The sequence below is a fragment of the Pyrus communis genome, chromosome 8, assembly GCF_963583255.1.
Source record: "Pyrus communis chromosome 8, drPyrComm1.1, whole genome shotgun sequence".
NCBI classification, from domain to species: domain Eukaryota; kingdom Viridiplantae; phylum Streptophyta; class Magnoliopsida; order Rosales; family Rosaceae; genus Pyrus; species Pyrus communis.
The window spans coordinates 7,417,810-7,436,120 of record NC_084810.1 but is presented as its reverse complement, the minus strand read 5'-3'; the positions used below and the strand labels follow the sequence as shown (position 1 = coordinate 7,436,120).

The 18,311-nt window shown below is 36.2% G+C and overlaps 2 protein-coding genes across 2 annotated transcripts; both read left to right on the top strand.

The window, feature by feature from the left end:
• The first annotated feature begins 1,542 nt into the window (after positions 1-1,542).
• LOC137741674 (protein disulfide-isomerase 5-4-like) lies at positions 1,543-11,346 on the top strand. Its single transcript, XM_068481373.1, has 14 exons — positions 1,543-1,897; positions 3,218-3,308; positions 3,612-3,691; positions 4,242-4,299; positions 4,465-4,628; positions 4,752-4,809; positions 5,498-5,538; positions 5,775-5,849; positions 8,521-8,577; positions 9,344-9,398; positions 9,525-9,671; positions 10,090-10,311; positions 10,621-10,773; positions 11,002-11,346. Exons 1-14 carry the CDS (start codon positions 1,857-1,859, stop codon positions 11,104-11,106), a joined length of 1,347 nt encoding a protein of 448 aa, XP_068337474.1. The 5' UTR covers positions 1,543-1,856; the 3' UTR covers positions 11,107-11,346.
• A 1,530-nt stretch (positions 11,347-12,876) lies between these two features.
• Positions 12,877-13,857, top strand: LOC137742866 (uncharacterized). The gene is made up of 2 exons (XM_068482810.1): positions 12,877-13,279; positions 13,391-13,857. Exons 1-2 carry the CDS (start codon positions 12,877-12,879, stop codon positions 13,855-13,857), a joined length of 870 nt encoding a protein of 289 aa, XP_068338911.1.
• The last annotated feature ends 4,454 nt before the right edge of the window (positions 13,858-18,311 follow it).

The window sequence follows — 18,311 nt, the reverse complement described above, 5'->3', positions numbered from 1 at the left end:
TAAATCTGTGTTTGGCGATTGAAAGATATGCAGAACTTCTAACGAATTTGGTTTTGCAATTCGAGTCTAGGATTTGCGATGGAATCTGGGTTTTGCGATTCGAATGTGGGTTGCAATTTTAGCGAATCCGGGCTCTGTCTACTGGCTTTAAGGTCTGGGTTTTGCAATTCGAATCGGAGTGAATCAAACGACGGCGAGAGCAGGGAGAGAATACGACAGGTTATGGGTTCCGAGAGATTCGAAACAAGCAAACGATGCGATTCTGGGTTGGCGAGGGTTGACGATGTTGGCAATGCCAGCAGACGAAGCGAGCAGAGAGAGGAGATGAAGGATGACGAGGAGAGAGAATGTGAGAAGACGAAGACGCAGTGAAGGTCTTAGCAGTCCCATGGTTATTGGGGGGTCTCACTAAGACCTCTTAGTGAAGGGTTTTGTCCATGCGAGTCCCCTTTAGTCTCATTAATGTTAATCCCAGCATGGAACAAACACGGTATTGGACTAAAAGTTAGTCCAATCCAGTCTAGTCCCACTTAGTGAGGGCAAACAAACGCGCCCTAAAAGTACAAGATACGACCTAAGCAGCACACGACTGAGGTCAAAAGGACAAAGGACAGAGCAAACCATGGACAAGGAAGGCTAAGCATAACTTGAAGCGAAGCTTTAGTCACCCTCCTTGACCATGCCAATCTTGAGTCTAGTGAGGACAAGGAAGGCCGTCCATTGATAAAATATGGACCAGAGAGGATGGGGGTCTAGTTACCCAGACATCTGGACACATCCCTTTTTTACAATGCGATGCAACCCAATCAGTAGCAAGGTTCGCTTGCCGAGGTGTATATCCATGACCATTTCAGGAATTTAAACATTGGATTCTACTTGATTTGGACCATTGCCCTGTGTGTGCTTGCTTTCAGCTGAGGATTGATTTGTGGCAACTTGGAGAAGGGTGATTTCTTTGCCTAAACCACTTTTGGGCATGTTTGGGTAGGCATCCTTAGGATTGACCATTTTATGTAATTTATTGTTTTGGGTACAAACGAGAACCTTTGGTGGTACAAAGCGTGCGCGAGAGATGTCTTATTTGTATCTTCTTCATTTTTTGGCCAGCTTTTTGCCTACATTCATATACTCTTTGTACATTGTCTTTTTGGACTTTTGTTTTGAAATCTCCAATTGACAAAGAAAAAAGTTAACTCCCAGAAATCTAATGCAACTTTCTTCTTTTGCTTTATAACTTGTTAATTTGTGGATGCTGCAACAAGCCGAGTCTAGTAGAAAATAAATTTTAAATAAGTTACGTTTATCATCATGTTCATGTTATTCGGCTTGAGCACTATGATTGATCTCATTCAGATTTTAGGTAGTTATCGATTTTTTTCTGAACTTGTAAAGAAAAAAACAAAAACAAAAAAAATAAAGAAAAAATAAAATATTGTTTTATTAAAATTTTTAATATCAATTGTCCAAATAATTATTATACGATTAGAAATATACTTAAACAATCACTGTTTACTAAAACTTTACTTGGGAGATTGAATTATCTATTGCCCAAAAGCTTAAAAAAATTTGGGGGCGGAAGTGCCCAAAAAACCTAAAATATTTTAGGGGCAGAAGTTCCCGCCCGGGGGGGCAAGTGAATGTGTCCGAAAGTTCCTCGTTTCTTCCGTCGTTGACTCGTCGTCTTTGTCTGTTTTTCAGGGATTTTGATCGCACAACATTATAATAAAAATATAAAACGTCTACTCTTAAAATGTTCAGCAGCTCTCTCTTGCCCATTTCATTCTCTCTGTAATTTTGCTCGGAAAATTGGGATTAGAGCTGTCCGTTGCTTTGAAATCTATACGTTCATCTCAGCCATGATTTCCACCGGCAAGATCAAGTCCGTCGATTTTTATAGGTCAGATCTCTCGCATCATTTCACTGTTCATTAGCTCTCTGTGTTTGTGTGTAATTTGAATCTGATCGTGGAAAATTCAGTTTCGATTTTGCGTAATTGCTTTCTGATGCATGTGGATTGTGAATTGTGATGGATAAGTGAATGAATGTTTAAGTTTATCAGTGAAATTGGAGTGATTATAAATAGGATTAAGAATTTAAACTAATATTAACATTATGTTTGGACGGGGAAATAAACTTGGAATTTTGACAAAGGTCAGAGTTATCGATTGACAGGCAACAATTCTTTTGTTTGAATTCATAAACATAAAAATTTAGAATTTCCATGTGGAAAAAAACTTAAAATTTGAAAACTCCAATTTTCTGGTTTAAATTCTATGTAAGTATGTGTCATTTCTGAATTTGTATGTGTGAGAATTTAAAAATAATAAATTTTGTATTGAACTTCCATTGTTTTTTTTTAAGTTAGCCAAACAAGAAAATTCATAAATTTTAGAAGATAAAATTTCGTCATTTTAAAATTCCTTTGTAATTTTAAATTTCCTCGTCCAAACAAATGAAAAGATTGGTGATTTGAATAGTTTGGTTGCTTCCACACCATTGAAAGATTCAATTCATCACCACTAAATAAAGCATTACTAGATTGTTTTGAGGTGCTTAGTGGAAGCTTTCATAGCAAATGATTCTAGGGTTTTAGCTGCTTGCTCTATGATGTTTATGGTACACATCTAAGGAGCTAAATTATATGCAGAAATGTAACATTTCATATCTTCTCAAACTTTCCCTGCGAATAGGAGTAGGAAGCAAAATTTAACCAACACCACCTGGACTATTAGGGGTGTGTGTAAAATACCACCCAAACAAAAAAAATCTTGCCAATTTACCACCCACACTCCACTTTTAGTGTGATGTATCACATCTGTAATTCACCGTTGGAAATTCAATTAATTCTCATCTAGTATGAGCACATGAGCACTTTTTCATACTATTTTAGGGTAAGAATTTCGCTGACTACAACATGTCTTTGGGGAAGTAGAAGATAAGTCACACGAGCTTTATTCTTTCAAGATAAGTCACACAAGCTTTATTCTATTGACTCACATGTGTTGCAAATGATACATTTTGACTAAAATTTTTGGAAAAATTAATGGAGGTCGTACAATCTTGCTGGTATTTGCACATACCTTTATAGTCCAGGAGTGTTTGTGAAAATTTTCCATGTATAAACAAATAAACATTTTGTATAATTTAGTGGGCAATAAATTCACCTGCAGGGTTGTCCTGATATATATTTATGCTACAATGCTTTCCCTGTGTACAGGAAAATCCTTAGAGATTTGACAGAAGCATCATTATCGGGTGCAAGACTATCTATTATGGCAGCTCTCGCCATGATGTTTTTATTTGGAATGGTAAGCAGCTCGTAGTTCTATAGTTGGTTACTTATGTGTTCCAAATATTCAAATTCGACCAAATGGACATTGAGTGATGATTCTTTTTTTTCTCTCTCAATTGATGCTTGTTTTGGTCCTTTATGTATGTCTAACCTTGTTCTATTTTTATTATATTTATGAGAATTTCTAGTAGTTTTATTTTCTTTTCCATCCTTGTTTTTTTATCAAAGTTACTTTTTGTTGCGATATGCTTGTGGTTAATACACTTTATTATATTTATATTTACCTTCTTTTTTTCCGGTTTCCTTTTTTCCTTTTTAGGTAACCGTCAGCACCTCTACATCTGTTATTGTCAACAAGAGTTCTGATGGTGATTTCTTACTTATTGAATTTAATATCAGGTAAACTTTCATAGTTGCATTGGTGTTTTTGATGTTTATGAAGTTATTATGTACATGCATGGAGTTCAAATTTATTGCTAATCCAGCTCTAGCTTTATTGATTTTAGAATGTCACTGAAAACTGCCTTCGTGTAATTGGAAATTTATTCAAAGACGGATTTTTTTTTTTTAATTAACTGCAATATTGTGTTTATATCCAGTAGTGCTTTTAATTAACTGCTATGTTGTGTTTTTAAATTAACTGCTATACGGATTTTTTTAACTCCAGTAGTGCTTTTAATTAAATTAGGTCCAATTGATTCTAAGGTGCACTACATGGGAATTTGTAATGCTTTAATCGGCCCGAAAGAGGCAGTTATATTGTGTGAGCATTAGGTTATCAGGGTGATCCCTCTTACTTCTGGAAAATTTGTTGATATCACCTTTCTGATGCAAACTTTGCTCAAAGCAAACTCTTGGCCTTCACTATCAATTTATATAACCTTCTTCTCCCCCCTGCCTCTCTCATTTCCTAGGCTGCCTCCATAATTTTATCTCCTTTTTCATATAGTTTTCCTGCACTCCCGTGTGAATTTGCATCTCTTGATGTGAGTGACGTGTTGGGAACAGTAAGTTTCTCTCTCATTTAATTTTGTTTTTGTTCAATATTAGCTACTCTGCTCCTGATTTTCCTCCCTAATGCTAATGATCCTTTGTTAGTATTTTTTATTTTTTAATTCTTTATGTGGTTTCCATCTGTCCTGACTCCTGAATCCATTCCCTCTTATTCTCAGAACAGATTGAATGTTACGAAAACAATTCGCAAGTTCCCCATAGGGACAGATTTAAGACCAACTGGCTCTGAGTTCCACTCAGGACCAGTTTTAGATGGAGATGAGTATTCTGGTGATGGCTCTATTTCTCTAACTGCTCAGAATTTTGAAAAGTTTACTCACCAGTAAGTGGGCCAACTTTTAGTTCCATACCTTTGATATTTTATGGCGCTGATGTTGGACACTTCAATATTTATGTTTCAAATTAATACCTTTCCTAATTTTTTTATTAAACAATTCTTCTGCAGGCACCCAATTTTGGTGGTTAATTTTTATGCTCCATGGTGCTACTGGAGCAATCGCCTGGTAAATAAAATAGCTTCGCACATTCTCAAATCTCTTTTGATGAAAGTTTTAGCTTTCTTAATCAGTCAATTTCTACAAATCTTGTTTTATACTTGCGTATGCATAATGCATATTATATGGTTTTGGCATGATTGAGAATAATTTAGAATCTCACATTTTGGCCAGAAATTAAAGGTTAGCTCATGCATGCCAATAATGCGATCATTCAATCATGGGAAAACTACTTGTAATGCAGTTTTCACTGAGAATAGTACTAACTGGGAATTTCTTCAACTTATTTAAACCTTCAAGTTTTGCCAAATGAAAGAAATCTAAAAAAGTTGTAATATGTGTATTTTTTGCATCTGACTTCTTACATACATTGCTCTTGGGTTTTGAAGTCTTGTTTTACTATCATTAACTACTTCGATTGTTTCCCCTCATTTCACACCCTTAATCATGTATGTGCTTGCGCGTATGCATTATCTTATAACAAGTCACAAGATCCTTGGGTCAATTAATGTTGTTTTTTCTTCATTTTTGATGGAACTGTTGTATATTCAGAAGTTACTTTGTGTACATTAATTTTTAGTTTGCTTGATGTAATTGAACTATTTAGTTGAATCCATCCAGAAGCATATCTTTCTTGCTGCATTTTTATCTTCCTCTTTTATTACTTCTTGCTTCATGTTATCACTTTCCTTTTCAGAAACCTTCATGGGAGAAGACCGCCAAAATAATAAGAGAAAGGTGCTTCACTCTGAAAGTCTGTTGTTTTCTTCCATATAATATGATTTTTCTAAGGGAGCTATTATTGGCATTTCTAAAGAGTCATCCTGCACTCATTCCTGATCTTTTAAATTCGGGAAGAGTGCAGGAGGAGTGTTCTAGAGTGCTAATAACATTTTCCCTTTCTAATGGTGCAGTCCAGAATTTGAAGTTTACAATTCTTATCTCACTTTTTCTCATGCTCCCATGGTTAACAGGTATGATCCAGAAATAGATGGCCGTATACTTATGGCGAAGGTGGATTGTATTGAAGAGGGTGACTTGTGTAGGAGGTATGTTTTAAATTGCTTAATCCTACTTTCCACTTGATTTTCTATTGAGTACAATTTGTTTGATTGTTATTTTTAATTTCGGCCATCTGCATTTTCAGTTCAAATTAGTTGTATAAAAGCAATCTAAAATTATATTTGCAATTTTCCTCAATGCAAAAGAGATTTATACATGCTTGCTATATTTTAATTGCCGACTTACAGCGAACAAGAAAACTGAAAGGCAAAACTCCATTTAATGTGCTGCAATTGTAGATCCGTAAATAGCAGATTTGTTCACCATTAATAAATATACAACAACAACAAAGCATCGGCCATATAAATCCTAAAATGCCACTGCGCTCGGTTTTCTGTGAAGTCTTCCATTAGCTCCAAGTACTCCATATATTTTCTTAAAGTCGCTATCTAACTCTTCCTAGATCTTCCTCTATCCCTTTTGCCTTGAGCCTTTGTCTCATAATCGCATTTTCTAACCGGAGGATATGTAGGTCTTCATTTCACATATCCAAACCACCTTAACCGATTTTCTCTCATCGTATCTTCAATTGCGGCCACTCCTACTTTACATCGGATATCCTCATTCTTAATCTTGTCCTTTCTCGTGTGCCCACACATCCAATGAAGCCTTCTCATATCCGCTACTCATTTTTTGCACATGTTGATGCTTGACCGCCCAACATTCCATGCCATAAAGCATTGATGTCCTTATTGCTATCCTATAAAATTTTCCCTTGAGCTTTAGTGTCATATGACGGTCGCACAACACACCGATGCACTCTTCCACTTCATCCATCCAGCTTTTTTTTTAATGGTTGAAATCTTCATCCCTATCTCATTTGGACCCCCCATTCCCACTTGCTTGCACTCCATATTCTATGTCTTTGACCTACTTAGGTGAAGACCTTTACATTTCAACACTTCTCGCCAAAGGTTAAGCTGTTATAATTCTGACTCCCTCTGGATCTTGCTCTTTTGATGTATCCGGCAATAGACTAGAACTTAGCAAAATAGAGAAAACTAGAAACACACAATATTTATACTGATTCGGTAGAACTTTTGCCTACGTCCAGTTGTGATTTTCCTGGGTAGAGAAACCATGGCTTTTTAGATTAATAATAGAGTTCCAGTACTTTTGCAAAATCCTAGAACTAATCCCTCTTTAACCTTGTCGGTTGTCTCTGGCTTTTTTTCTAACACTTTTCCAGCATTGCCGCACCCTATTTATAAGTATAGGGTGCGGCTCACATTCACTTTTTTCAGATTATGTTTCCTATTCTAAATGGAATAGGTATTTACTTTCCTTCTAAGATTCCTAATCTGATTGAATAAGGAAACTAAGATTCTTTCCTAGTCCTTTTAGGGGAATAATTGGTGCACCTTTTATTTCCCTAAAACAATTCTAAACAAACTAAGGATACTAATTGATGAGCCAAAAATCCTAATAATCTCCACCTTGGTGTCAAACCAAGTCTTGATCGTTGCACTCTAGAGTATCTTTGAACCTTCTTGAATTAGCTTTGGAAATCTTTAAGAACCTTCACCTTGGATTCTCGATTTCTGTCTTCCATTCCTTGCACTTTGCAAAAACCTCGAATTTCTGCTTCATGAAATAAACCCAAACTTTTCTACAAAAATAATCCATGAAAGTAACAAAAAACCTGGCTACACTGTTAGACTTAGTTGGTGCAGGGCCCCAAACATCTGAGTGAATATAGTTGAGTTGCTCCTTGTTTTGGTTATCTGCACTACTACTTGCGAATGATACCTTCCTTTGCTTCCCGAGAACACAATATTCACAAAAGTCCAGCTTGCAATGTGACAAGCCTTCCAACAGGCCTTTCTTGTGCAATTCTTGCAACCTTCTGACTTATGTGCTCTAGCGTGTGATGTCAGAGTTCAGCCTTGTGTTATTCACTCTGCTTTGTGGAAACAACTGCTCCCCCAGCTATTGTAGTCCCAATTAGCTTGTACAACGTATGGTGTTGTAGGTCACCTTGCATTATCACCAGTGGTCCTTTGGTTACATTGAGTCTTCCTACTTTGGAATTTTACCCATCAGTGCATCCTTCATCTTCCGTTGACAATCCGTGAAGTCATCCTCGCCATCAAAATGTGGTCAAGACTAAGAGTGGAAGAGCAACCTATTTACCGTTGGAAAAGATTTTGAACAAGTGTTATAAGCTGCCTACCATGGCCTAGCCGGTGTGGTTTTCAAAATAACAGTACTAGGAATTAGTGTTCTGAAATGCCAACTAGAGCTCTAGATTTTGTTTCAAGTGCAGTATTCTTACCAATGCAGCATTTTGCTGGCACATCAGTATATTTTGACTCTCTGCTTGAACAGAGAACTGTTAACCTCAGGGTGGGATCATGGATGAGCTCATGTTTTAGTCTGTCTCTGTCTTACGTATTGTGGTATTCTTGTATGTTGCTATGGTTAACCTGTCACTTTTAGTGTCCCATAATTGAATCACCATTTGAACTATTTTCATATCCACCAAGGTAAGTTTTGTGTGCCACTGCCATCTTAACTGGTTAGACTTAGTAGCTTTACATCTCTATTCTCTAGATACAAACTTTTTGTTCTCTTCTTTACTTACCTCTCAAGTTTGCTTCACGTACCACTGTCTTCCTGTTTTTGCTATTATTAACTACGCCTCCTCATAATGTTCAGGAATGAAATTCAAGGATACCCATCAGTTCGTATTTTTCGTAAAGGAAGTGATGTGAGGTAAATGCTACAAAATTTTGCAAACTTTATTTTCTTTTCGAACTGATTTCTACTCATTCCTTTTTTAACGAAATGATTTCAGCTCCTGGAGTCTTAACATTACGTTTTAGGTCGCATTTAACTTGTCCTTTTTATTTTGTCTGTTCTATCTTCATCTAACATGTATATCTGTATCTCTTCGGATAGCAGATTTGTATGTGCTCTTAGGCTCCATTTCAACGGGTGGATTTATATGCGAGATTTGAATTTGACATTTTGATATATTGAGTGTGAAATGTCAAAAGAAGGGATAAAGTAGAGTTTTGATATGCTGAAAGAAAAATTTTGTCAGGTAAATTAGGGAGTTAATTTGAAATAACATTTTGTTTTGAATATTTAACTGATCTTAAATAGTCAATGACATGTACTTTCAGTTAACAAAGAATTTTAATATGCCTAGTATCTCATACAATTTATAATAAAAATGCAAATCCAAATCCTCAATTTCGAGTCATCTATCTAAATGCAATCTTAGGGCGGCCAATTAAGTTGTATCTAGGTTTTTCTGGTCCTTCAGTTGTGGAGCTGCATGCATGGTTTATTCATTCTATGATCTTTATAAGATGGTAAGTGTATGTCCCGGGTTATAGAAAGGCTTGCTGTTTCAGTCTATTTTCTTTATGTAGACCCATTTTGATTTATACAGTTGATTCTCAAATTTTGCTCCCTTGGCCATGGTTGTCTTGTACATATGAAGCTTAACTTAAGCAACCTCATTCTTCCACAGGGATAACGAGCATGAATCTTATTATGGTTGTCGAGAAACAGATAGCTTGGTTGAGGTACAAGCATTCATAAGTTTAAACTGTACCCCATGTTTAACTTTGACTTTGAACTTGTTTATACTTCTTGATATTCAGTGCCCCGTTTGAAATTGTAAATCTAATCTGAAGTTTCCATCGTTGCAGAAAATGGAAAGTTTGGTTGCATCTATCCCTGTAGATTCTGAAAAACTCGCTTTGGAGGGTAAATCTGACAACAGGGGTGAGAATGCAAAAAGACCAGCACCATTGACAGGAGGGTGTAGAATTGAAGGATATGTGCGTGTAAAGAAGGTGATCTTCCAGTTGAAATAGAAATTAATAGAACCATTGGGCATGTTAGACCTAATTGCATGACAAGTGTTATACCCGTATAAATCTTTGCTTTATTCCTTTGCTCCCAACGCATGGCTCGAGGTGCTTCACATGCTTGGAAATGCGATGAAAAAGTATTGAACAACTCATTTCCTTTTCTTCTCTGTCCGAGCATGACTTCAGGTGTTTCACATGCTTGGAATTGGTATGAATAAAGAGAAATGCAAAGGGCAGTAAAATGAATTTAACATGAATAAACAAAAGAGAATATTGTACCAGTAAAATGAATTTATCAGTCAGAATTCTGGCCTTCTTTGACCTTTCAATTGACCTTACAATAAATCTCTTAGCTGTTATTCAGTTGGAATATAGGTATAATTTGTCCTGTGCTGTGCAGGTTCCAGGAAACCTTGTCATTTCCGCTCATTCGGGAGCTCATTCCTTAGATGCTTCTCAACTGAACATATCTCACGTCATTTCACAATTTTCATTCGGTAGGATGATTGCTCCTAAGGTGATGAGTGATGTCAAGCGATTGGTACCTTATCTTGGTGCAAGCCATGATAGGTTGAATGGTCGGTCTTTCATAAATCACCGTGATTTAGGTGCTAATGTTACAGTAAGTTTGTCTCTATGCATGATTCTTCCTATCTTTTTCTTCTATTTGTTTCTCTATTGTTCTGTGCTTGTCCATTAACATGCCAATGTTTGTGCGAGCGCATTGGCAATATATAGCTGCATGTGATTGAGTTTTACACATTTTAGTAGTTGTATGGATATATTCTTACCTCCCTAAAGATGCTTGACGGTCCATAAACACCTTCTGAGTGGATACTAAAACTGTTTCAATGAAGTTTATTTGGCTTGTAAAGAATAGCTAATGCTTAAGCTCGTTATAATTACAGTCTCTGGTAAATTGTATGTGCAGATAGAGCATTACCTTCAAATAGTTGATTCGGAAGTCGTAACAGGGAGATCTCATAATTCGATTGAGAAATATGAGTACACGGCGCTCAGCAGCTTGGTGCAAAGCCTCCAAATACCAGTTGCCAAGTTCCATTTCGAGCTCTCCCCCATGCAGGTTTAATTTTTGTTTTTTTTTTAAATAACGAACGGAAATTGTTATTAGTACTCTAAAATTCTCATTTTGCACTCTAAACTTTTTATATTTAGAAAGAAAAGTGCACTCGTGAGGAGTGCAAAATGAGATATTTTTGGAGTGTCAATAACAGCTATCTAACTTAACTGTCTTTTAGTTCTTACTCTTTGCTTCTCTCACATTTTCTCTTTCTTTGTCTTCCATAACCAGGTTTTAATAACAGAAAATCCGAAATCCTTTTCACATTTTATCACGGATGCGTGCGCTATTATTGATGACGTTTTTGCCAAAATAGTTTCTCTTTTTGGCAAATGAACACATCCAATTTCTATTAGAACCCTAAAAATAAGTGCTCAAAAGAGCAAATGCTTAGTTGGTGTCATTTGTACATATTTTTTGCTTTTGGATTGTGTTTGCATTTAGGGTCAGAAAGATCGTGATCTGAAATAATTTTTCATTTTGGCAAGGGAACACATTCAATATGTTACTAGACTCCTAAAAATAAGTACTCGAAAGATTAAATGCTTATTGGTGCCATTTTGTACACATTTTTCATTTTGGATTGCTTTTGCATTCACAATCTTAAATAATTTCTCGACAAATGAAACACATCCAATTTGCTATCAGACCCTTAAAAATAAGTACCAAAAAGATTAAAAGCATATTGGTGTTATTTGCACACGCTCCTTTTTATTTTTGAAGTGTTGCATTTACGGGGTCAAAAGATTGTGACCCAAAATAGTTTTTCATTTTTTGCAAATGGACACATTCAATATGCTATTAAACCGCTAAAAATGAGTACATAAAGGATAAAATGCTTATTTTGCATTTGTACACGTTTTCATTTTTGGATTGGTTTAGCATTTACCGGGTCAAAAGATTGTGATCCAAAGTAGTTTCTCATTTTGGCAAACGAGCACATTCAATTTGCTACTAGACTTCTAAAAATGATAACCAAAAGATCAAATTATTGAAAACATTGGTATTGTTATGAATGCCTACACATAGATTTTTCAATGCCCACGAATGTAATGTGACTTTGGAAACAAAAATATCGTATTTTCAAAGTCATATGATATAAATTTCAAAATGTAATAATGCGAGTTTCTCTATAAATAGAGCACTCGACTGCAATCAAAACACAGAGAAAGAAAGGAAAGATAAATAACATCAGTATCTATTCCTCCCACTTTTATTAGTCATTCTTTTATATTATAGTAATAGTGTGATATTTTATACTTGCTTTGCTCCTGCCACTAGTAAAGGTTATCTCTCTAACTTTTACCTATTTATAACACATTATCAGCATTACTCTCTAAATATAACCATTCCTCATTTCTCTTTGCTGAAAGGAAAAAAAAAAAGGTTTCCTTTAAGGATTTTACTATTCATCTTCTTCCACTGCCTCAATTGCTAGATATACCCTTACGAAGAATTGTTTGCACCATGCCTGCTTTTAGTTCTCAACCTAACAGTTACATATATTTTTGATTTCTTGTTTGGTGTAGATCTTGATTACTAACCCAGTGTTTATTTATGTTAATTTTATTGCAATCCAAGATGGTACGGTACAATCACCCATCTTGAACTGCAAATTTAATCTTACTGCAATCCATAATGATGTGGTATCATCGCCAATCTTAGACTGCAGATCTAATTTTACTGTAAATTTTAGGTGGAGCGGTATTATCGCCCATCAGATCCTGCATATTTAAATTTGCCTGCTATTTAATTTCATTGCAATTTTAGGTGGTGTAGTGTAATCGCCCACCCTGCTTTACATATTTAAATTTTCCTGCTACTTGAGTGGTGTGGAATAATCGCTCATTCTATGTTATGAGAGTGATGCGGTACAATCGCCCTCCTCATTCATCATGTAAATCTCGAGTTAGAAGTTTCGAGTGCTTATCATTTTGGCCTGAAGATCAAAATGAAGAATTTGTAAGAACCAAAAGTTCTAACACTACATCCCTAGATTACATATTATTGTAAGTTCTTACACATCTCAGTTTTCTTTCAGAAAAGAAAATAACGAACGTGGCAAAGCTTGATTTTGTTACTGGGAAAAACTACCTTACCTGGGTAATGGATGTCAAGATCCATTTGGAGGCAGAGAATCTTGCAGAAACAATCAAGAATGCATCTTCTCAAAATCGGGCAAATACCATGATCTTTATCCGTCGCTATCTTGATGAAGGACTAAAAGGCGAGTACCTAACGGTTAAAGATCTATTAGCTCTCTGGAAAGCATTAAGAAACAGATACAATCACCAAAAAACAATGATTCTTCTAAGAGCTCATTATGAGTGGACTCATCTAAGGATCCAGGATTTCAAGTCAGTGGTTGAGTACAATTCTGCGATGTTTAGAATTAGTTCCCAGATGAAACTCTGTGGAGAAACCATCACTAAGGAAGATATGATGGAAAAAACTTTCAGCACATTTCATGCTTCCAACGTGCTTCTGCAGCAGCAGTATAAAGTGCGAGGTTTCACTGAATATAACCAACTGATCTCTATGCTCCTGATTGCTGAACAAAACATTGAGCTCCTGCTGAAAAATCATCATTCTTGACCTACTAGATCTGCACCATTCCCAGAAGTGAATGCCGCTTCCCTCGAAGTAAACGCCACATCTTCTGGTGGCAATAATCATAAACGAGGATGTGGCCACAGGCGAGGACGGTGGAACGGGAAAGGCAAGAATCATGGTGTCCAATTTCACAACCAGGTTCCAAGGCATAATTCAGGACCAAACTTCAAAAATGTAAATCGCCACAAAGGCAGAGCTCATATAAACAATACTCCCAGAAACTCTGAAGGAGCCTGCCATAGGTGTGGTGGCAATGGGCACTGGGTGCATATTTGTCATACCCTAAAACATCTGGTGAATATGTATGAAGCCTTCTTCAAGGAGAAGGGTGTTGAGACTAATTTTATCGACCAAGCTAAACCAATGGATATACCTGATCCACTGTATGACTTATCAAGGCAGTTGAACACAACCCACGTAGAGGTCTCGGACTTCATGGTGGAAAGGGGAAATGAAGTATACCGGTCCGATTGATTCATTGATATTTGATGTACTTTTATTATGTTGAACTTGTAGTTTAAAAACTAACATTTCAGATTCAATAAAAGTGGCATTTAAATTTCATGTTATAACTTGCTTTTAATTGTGATTCCCTTACTCAGAGAGCATGGATAAAAACTATGGTCATTCTCAAAACATGAGAAATAGCGAAGATATTTGTCTTGCAAACAGTGCAACCATGCATACAATACTTCGAGATCAAAAGTATTTCTCAATATTGATGCTTACAAAAGTAAGGGTAACAACAATATGAGAGCAATTAGATGTGATTGAAGGCTCAGGGAAAGCTCAGATTATGTTACCAAATGGAACAATATTGTCCATACAGAATGCGTTGTACGTTACTCGATCTACTCGAAATTTGTTGAGTTTTAAAGACATACGTTTAAATGGATACCACATTAAAACAAAAAGTGCAGAAAATGTAGAGTATATATGCATTACCTCCAATGATACCCATAAGCATATATTGGAGACGTTGCGTGGTTTGACGAGTGAATTGTATTATACATACATAAAGACAATTGAATCACATACTGTCATGAACCAGAAGTTCATTGATTCAAAAGTTTACATGCTTTGGCATGACCGTATGGGTCACCCAAGATCTACCATGATGCGTAGAATCATTACCAACCTTAATGGACATCCATTATTGAGCAAACACATTGCTATCTCAAATGATAACCTTTGCAAGGCTTGTTCTCAAAGGAAGTTGGTAATTAGACCATCACAACTAAAGATTGATGCTGAATCCCCATCATTTCTGCAAAGAATTCAAGGGGATATTTGTGGGCCTATTCAACCATCCTGTGGACCATTTCGATATTTTATGGTTTTGGTTGATGTATCTACTCGATGGTCACATGTTTGTCTCTTGTCTACTCGGAATGTAGCTTTTGCGAGACTTTTTGCTCAGATAATTAAGTTACGAGCACAGTTTTCAGATTATCCCATTAAGTCAATCTGACTTGATAACGCTGGTGAATTTACATCTCAAACTTTTGATGATTACTGCATGACATTGGGCATTGATGTTGAACACCATGTTCCTCATGTCCATACTCAAAATGGTTTAGCAGAAGCATTGATTAAGCGGCTTCAATTAATAGCTCGCACTTTGCTTATGAAAACAAAATTGCCTATTTCTGCATGGGGACATGCCATCTTACATGCTGCATCATTGGTTTGATTGAGACTTATAGCTAATCACCAATACTCATCGGTACAACTCATGTTTGGGCATCAGCCAAACGTTTCACATTTATGAGTTTTTGGTTGTGCTGTTTATGTACCTATTACACCACCACAACACACTAAAATGGGACCTCAGTGCAGACCGGGAATTTATGTAGGTTTTGATTTACCATCTATCATTAGATATTTGGAACCCTTGACAGGTGATATGTTTACAACTCGTTTTACTGATTGTCACTTTGATGAGACAGTTTTCCCGTCGTTAAGGGGAGAAAAGACCGTTCCAAAAGAACGGAAAGAGCTGACATGGGTTGTTCCCACCTTATCTCATTTTGATCCACGTAGCACTTAATGTGAAAATGAAGTGAAAATGATCGTTCATCTTCAAAGTATTGTCAATCAAATGTCAGATGCATTTAATGATGCTATAAAAGTGACAAAATCACATATACCAGCTGTAAATGCACCTGCAAGAATTGATGCCCCTATTGGACAAAATAAAGTGGTAGCGAATGATTCATCTAGTACACGCCTGAAGCGTGGTAGATCTCCACGTTCAAAAGATTCAGCCTCTCGAAAGAGAAAGTCAAGGGCACAACTGAATCCAAATGAAATCATTCAAGAAGAAAAAAATGAATGACACATCCACAATTCATGATTCTGTACTTTCAGAAAAAGAAAATGTCCTTGATGAGACACATGTACCTGAAGAAACAGAGGTACATGAAAGCAAAGAAATCTCCATAAATTATGCTCGTACTAATGAATTGTGGGATCAAAATGAAATAATCATCAATGACATGTTCGCATTCGCGATAGCCACTGAAATCATATTAAGTGATGATCTTGAGCCCTGCTCTATTCATGAATGCAAACAGAGACAAGATTGGTCTAAGTGGAAAAATGCAATCTAGGCAGAATTAAATTCCTTGGAAAGGTGAAATGTTTTAGTCCAAACGCCGCCTAGTGTAAACTTCGTGGGTTACAAATGGGTATTCACAAGGAAACGCAATGAGAAAAACGAGATTGCAAGATATAAAACATGACTCGTTGCACAAGGCTTTTCACAAATACATGAAATTGATTATGAGGAGACATACTCCCCTGTAATGGACGCAATAACATTTCGTTACTTAATAAGTTTAGTAGTTTCAGAAAAACTTAACATGTGACTTATGAATGTTATCATCGCGCATCTATATGGAGAATTAGATACTGACATATACATAAAAGTCCCAAAAGGACTTAAGTTGCCTGAAACAACTAATAAACCATAAGGTATGCTCTCAATCAAATTAAGGCGATCATTGTATGGGCTGAAACAATCTGGACGAATGTGGTATAATCGTCTCAATGAGTATTTGATCAAAGAAGGGTATATCAACAATGTTATTTACCTTCGTGTGTTCATTAAGAAATCTAACTCTGGATTTGTTATAGTGGCAGTATATGTCGATGATATTAATCTAGTTGGAACCCCTGAAGAGCTCAATAAAACTGCTGAATATCTGAAAAGCGAATTTGAAATGAAAGATCTTGAAAAAACAAAATTTTGTCTCGGCCTGCAGATCGAGCATTGTGCTAGTGGAATTTTGGTCCATCGATTAACTTACATTGAAAAAATCCCGAAGCAATTTGGTATGGACAAGGCTTTTCTACTCAGCATGCCAATGGTCGTTTGTTCTTTGGACATTAAGAAAGATCCATTTTATCCAAAAAAAGATGATGAACTGGTCCTTGGTTTAGAAGTACCATATTTGAGCGCAATAGGTGCTTGATTGTATTTAGCACAATGTACTAGACCGGATATAACTTTTTCAGTCAACTTGTTAGCAAGGTATAGCTCTGCTCCAACAATTCGTCATTGGAAAAGAGTCAAAGATGTATTGCGATACCTTCGTGGGACAACAGACATGGGTCTCTTCTATTCAAAGAAATCCATAAATGACCATATCCTTGTTGAATATGCAAATGCCGGTTTTCTTTATGATCCGCATAATGCCTGCTCACAAACTGGATATGTGTTTAAGAATGGAGATACAACAATCTCATGGCGCTCAACAAAGCAAACATTAGTTGTTACATCTTCAAATCATTCAGAAATACTTGCTTTACATGAAGCAAGTCGTGAATGTTCTTGGTTAAGATCAGTGATCGATCATATTCGGAATTCATATGGTCTACCTTCAAAGACAGACACTCCATCTGTCATTCATGAAGATAATGCAACCTATGTTGTCCAAATGAAGGAAGGATTCATTAAGGGCGATAAGACTAAACACATATCTCCAAAGTTTTTCAGTGCACATAAGCTTTAGAAGGCTAAAGTTATTGAAGTCAGACAATTCCGTTCCAATGAAAATTTGGCAGATTTGTTCACCAAATCTCTACCAAAGTGCACGTTTAAGAAGATAGTGCAAAGTATCAGATTACGTCGACTTACCAAACAACTAAATTTGGAGAATGTGGAATCAAGGGGAGATATATATCAGGGGGAGCATCCATGATACATGAATGTTGTACTTTTTTTCCTTCGATTAGAATTTTTCCCACTGGATTTTTCCTAGCAAGGTTTTAACGAGGCAACATAAGCATTTAACACTATATCAACAATCCAAGTAAAGTTGTACTCTTTTTCCTTCGCTATGATTTTTTCCCACTGGGTTTTTTCAAGCAAGGTTTTAACAAGGCAACTGATGTTGATATGTGGGCATTTAAGGGGGAGTGTTGAAAACATTGGCATTATTATGAATGCCCACACATAGATTTTTCAATGCCCACAAATGTGATGTAGACTTTGGAAGCAAAATGATCGTATTTTCAAAGTCATGTGATGTAAAATTCAAAATGTAATAATGCGAGTTTCTATAAATAGAGCACTCGATTGCAATCAAAACACAGAGAAAGAAAGGAAAGATAAATAACATCAGTATCCTTTATGTTATAGTTATAGTGTGATATTTTACACCTGCTTCACTCATGTCACTAGTATAGGTTATCTCTCTAATTTTTACCTATTTATAACACAAATGCTTATTTAGTGTCTTTTGTGCACTTTTTTTATTTTTATTTTTGGAGTATTTATGTATTTATGAGGTCAAAAGATTGAGACATGAAATAGTTTCTCATTTAGGCAATTGAACACATCCGTTTTGGCTTTGCTCTATGGTGGGAGGAGTTCTAGCAGCGGGGGTGTCGTTGTTCCATGGAACTGAGGCGTTAAGGAGCTG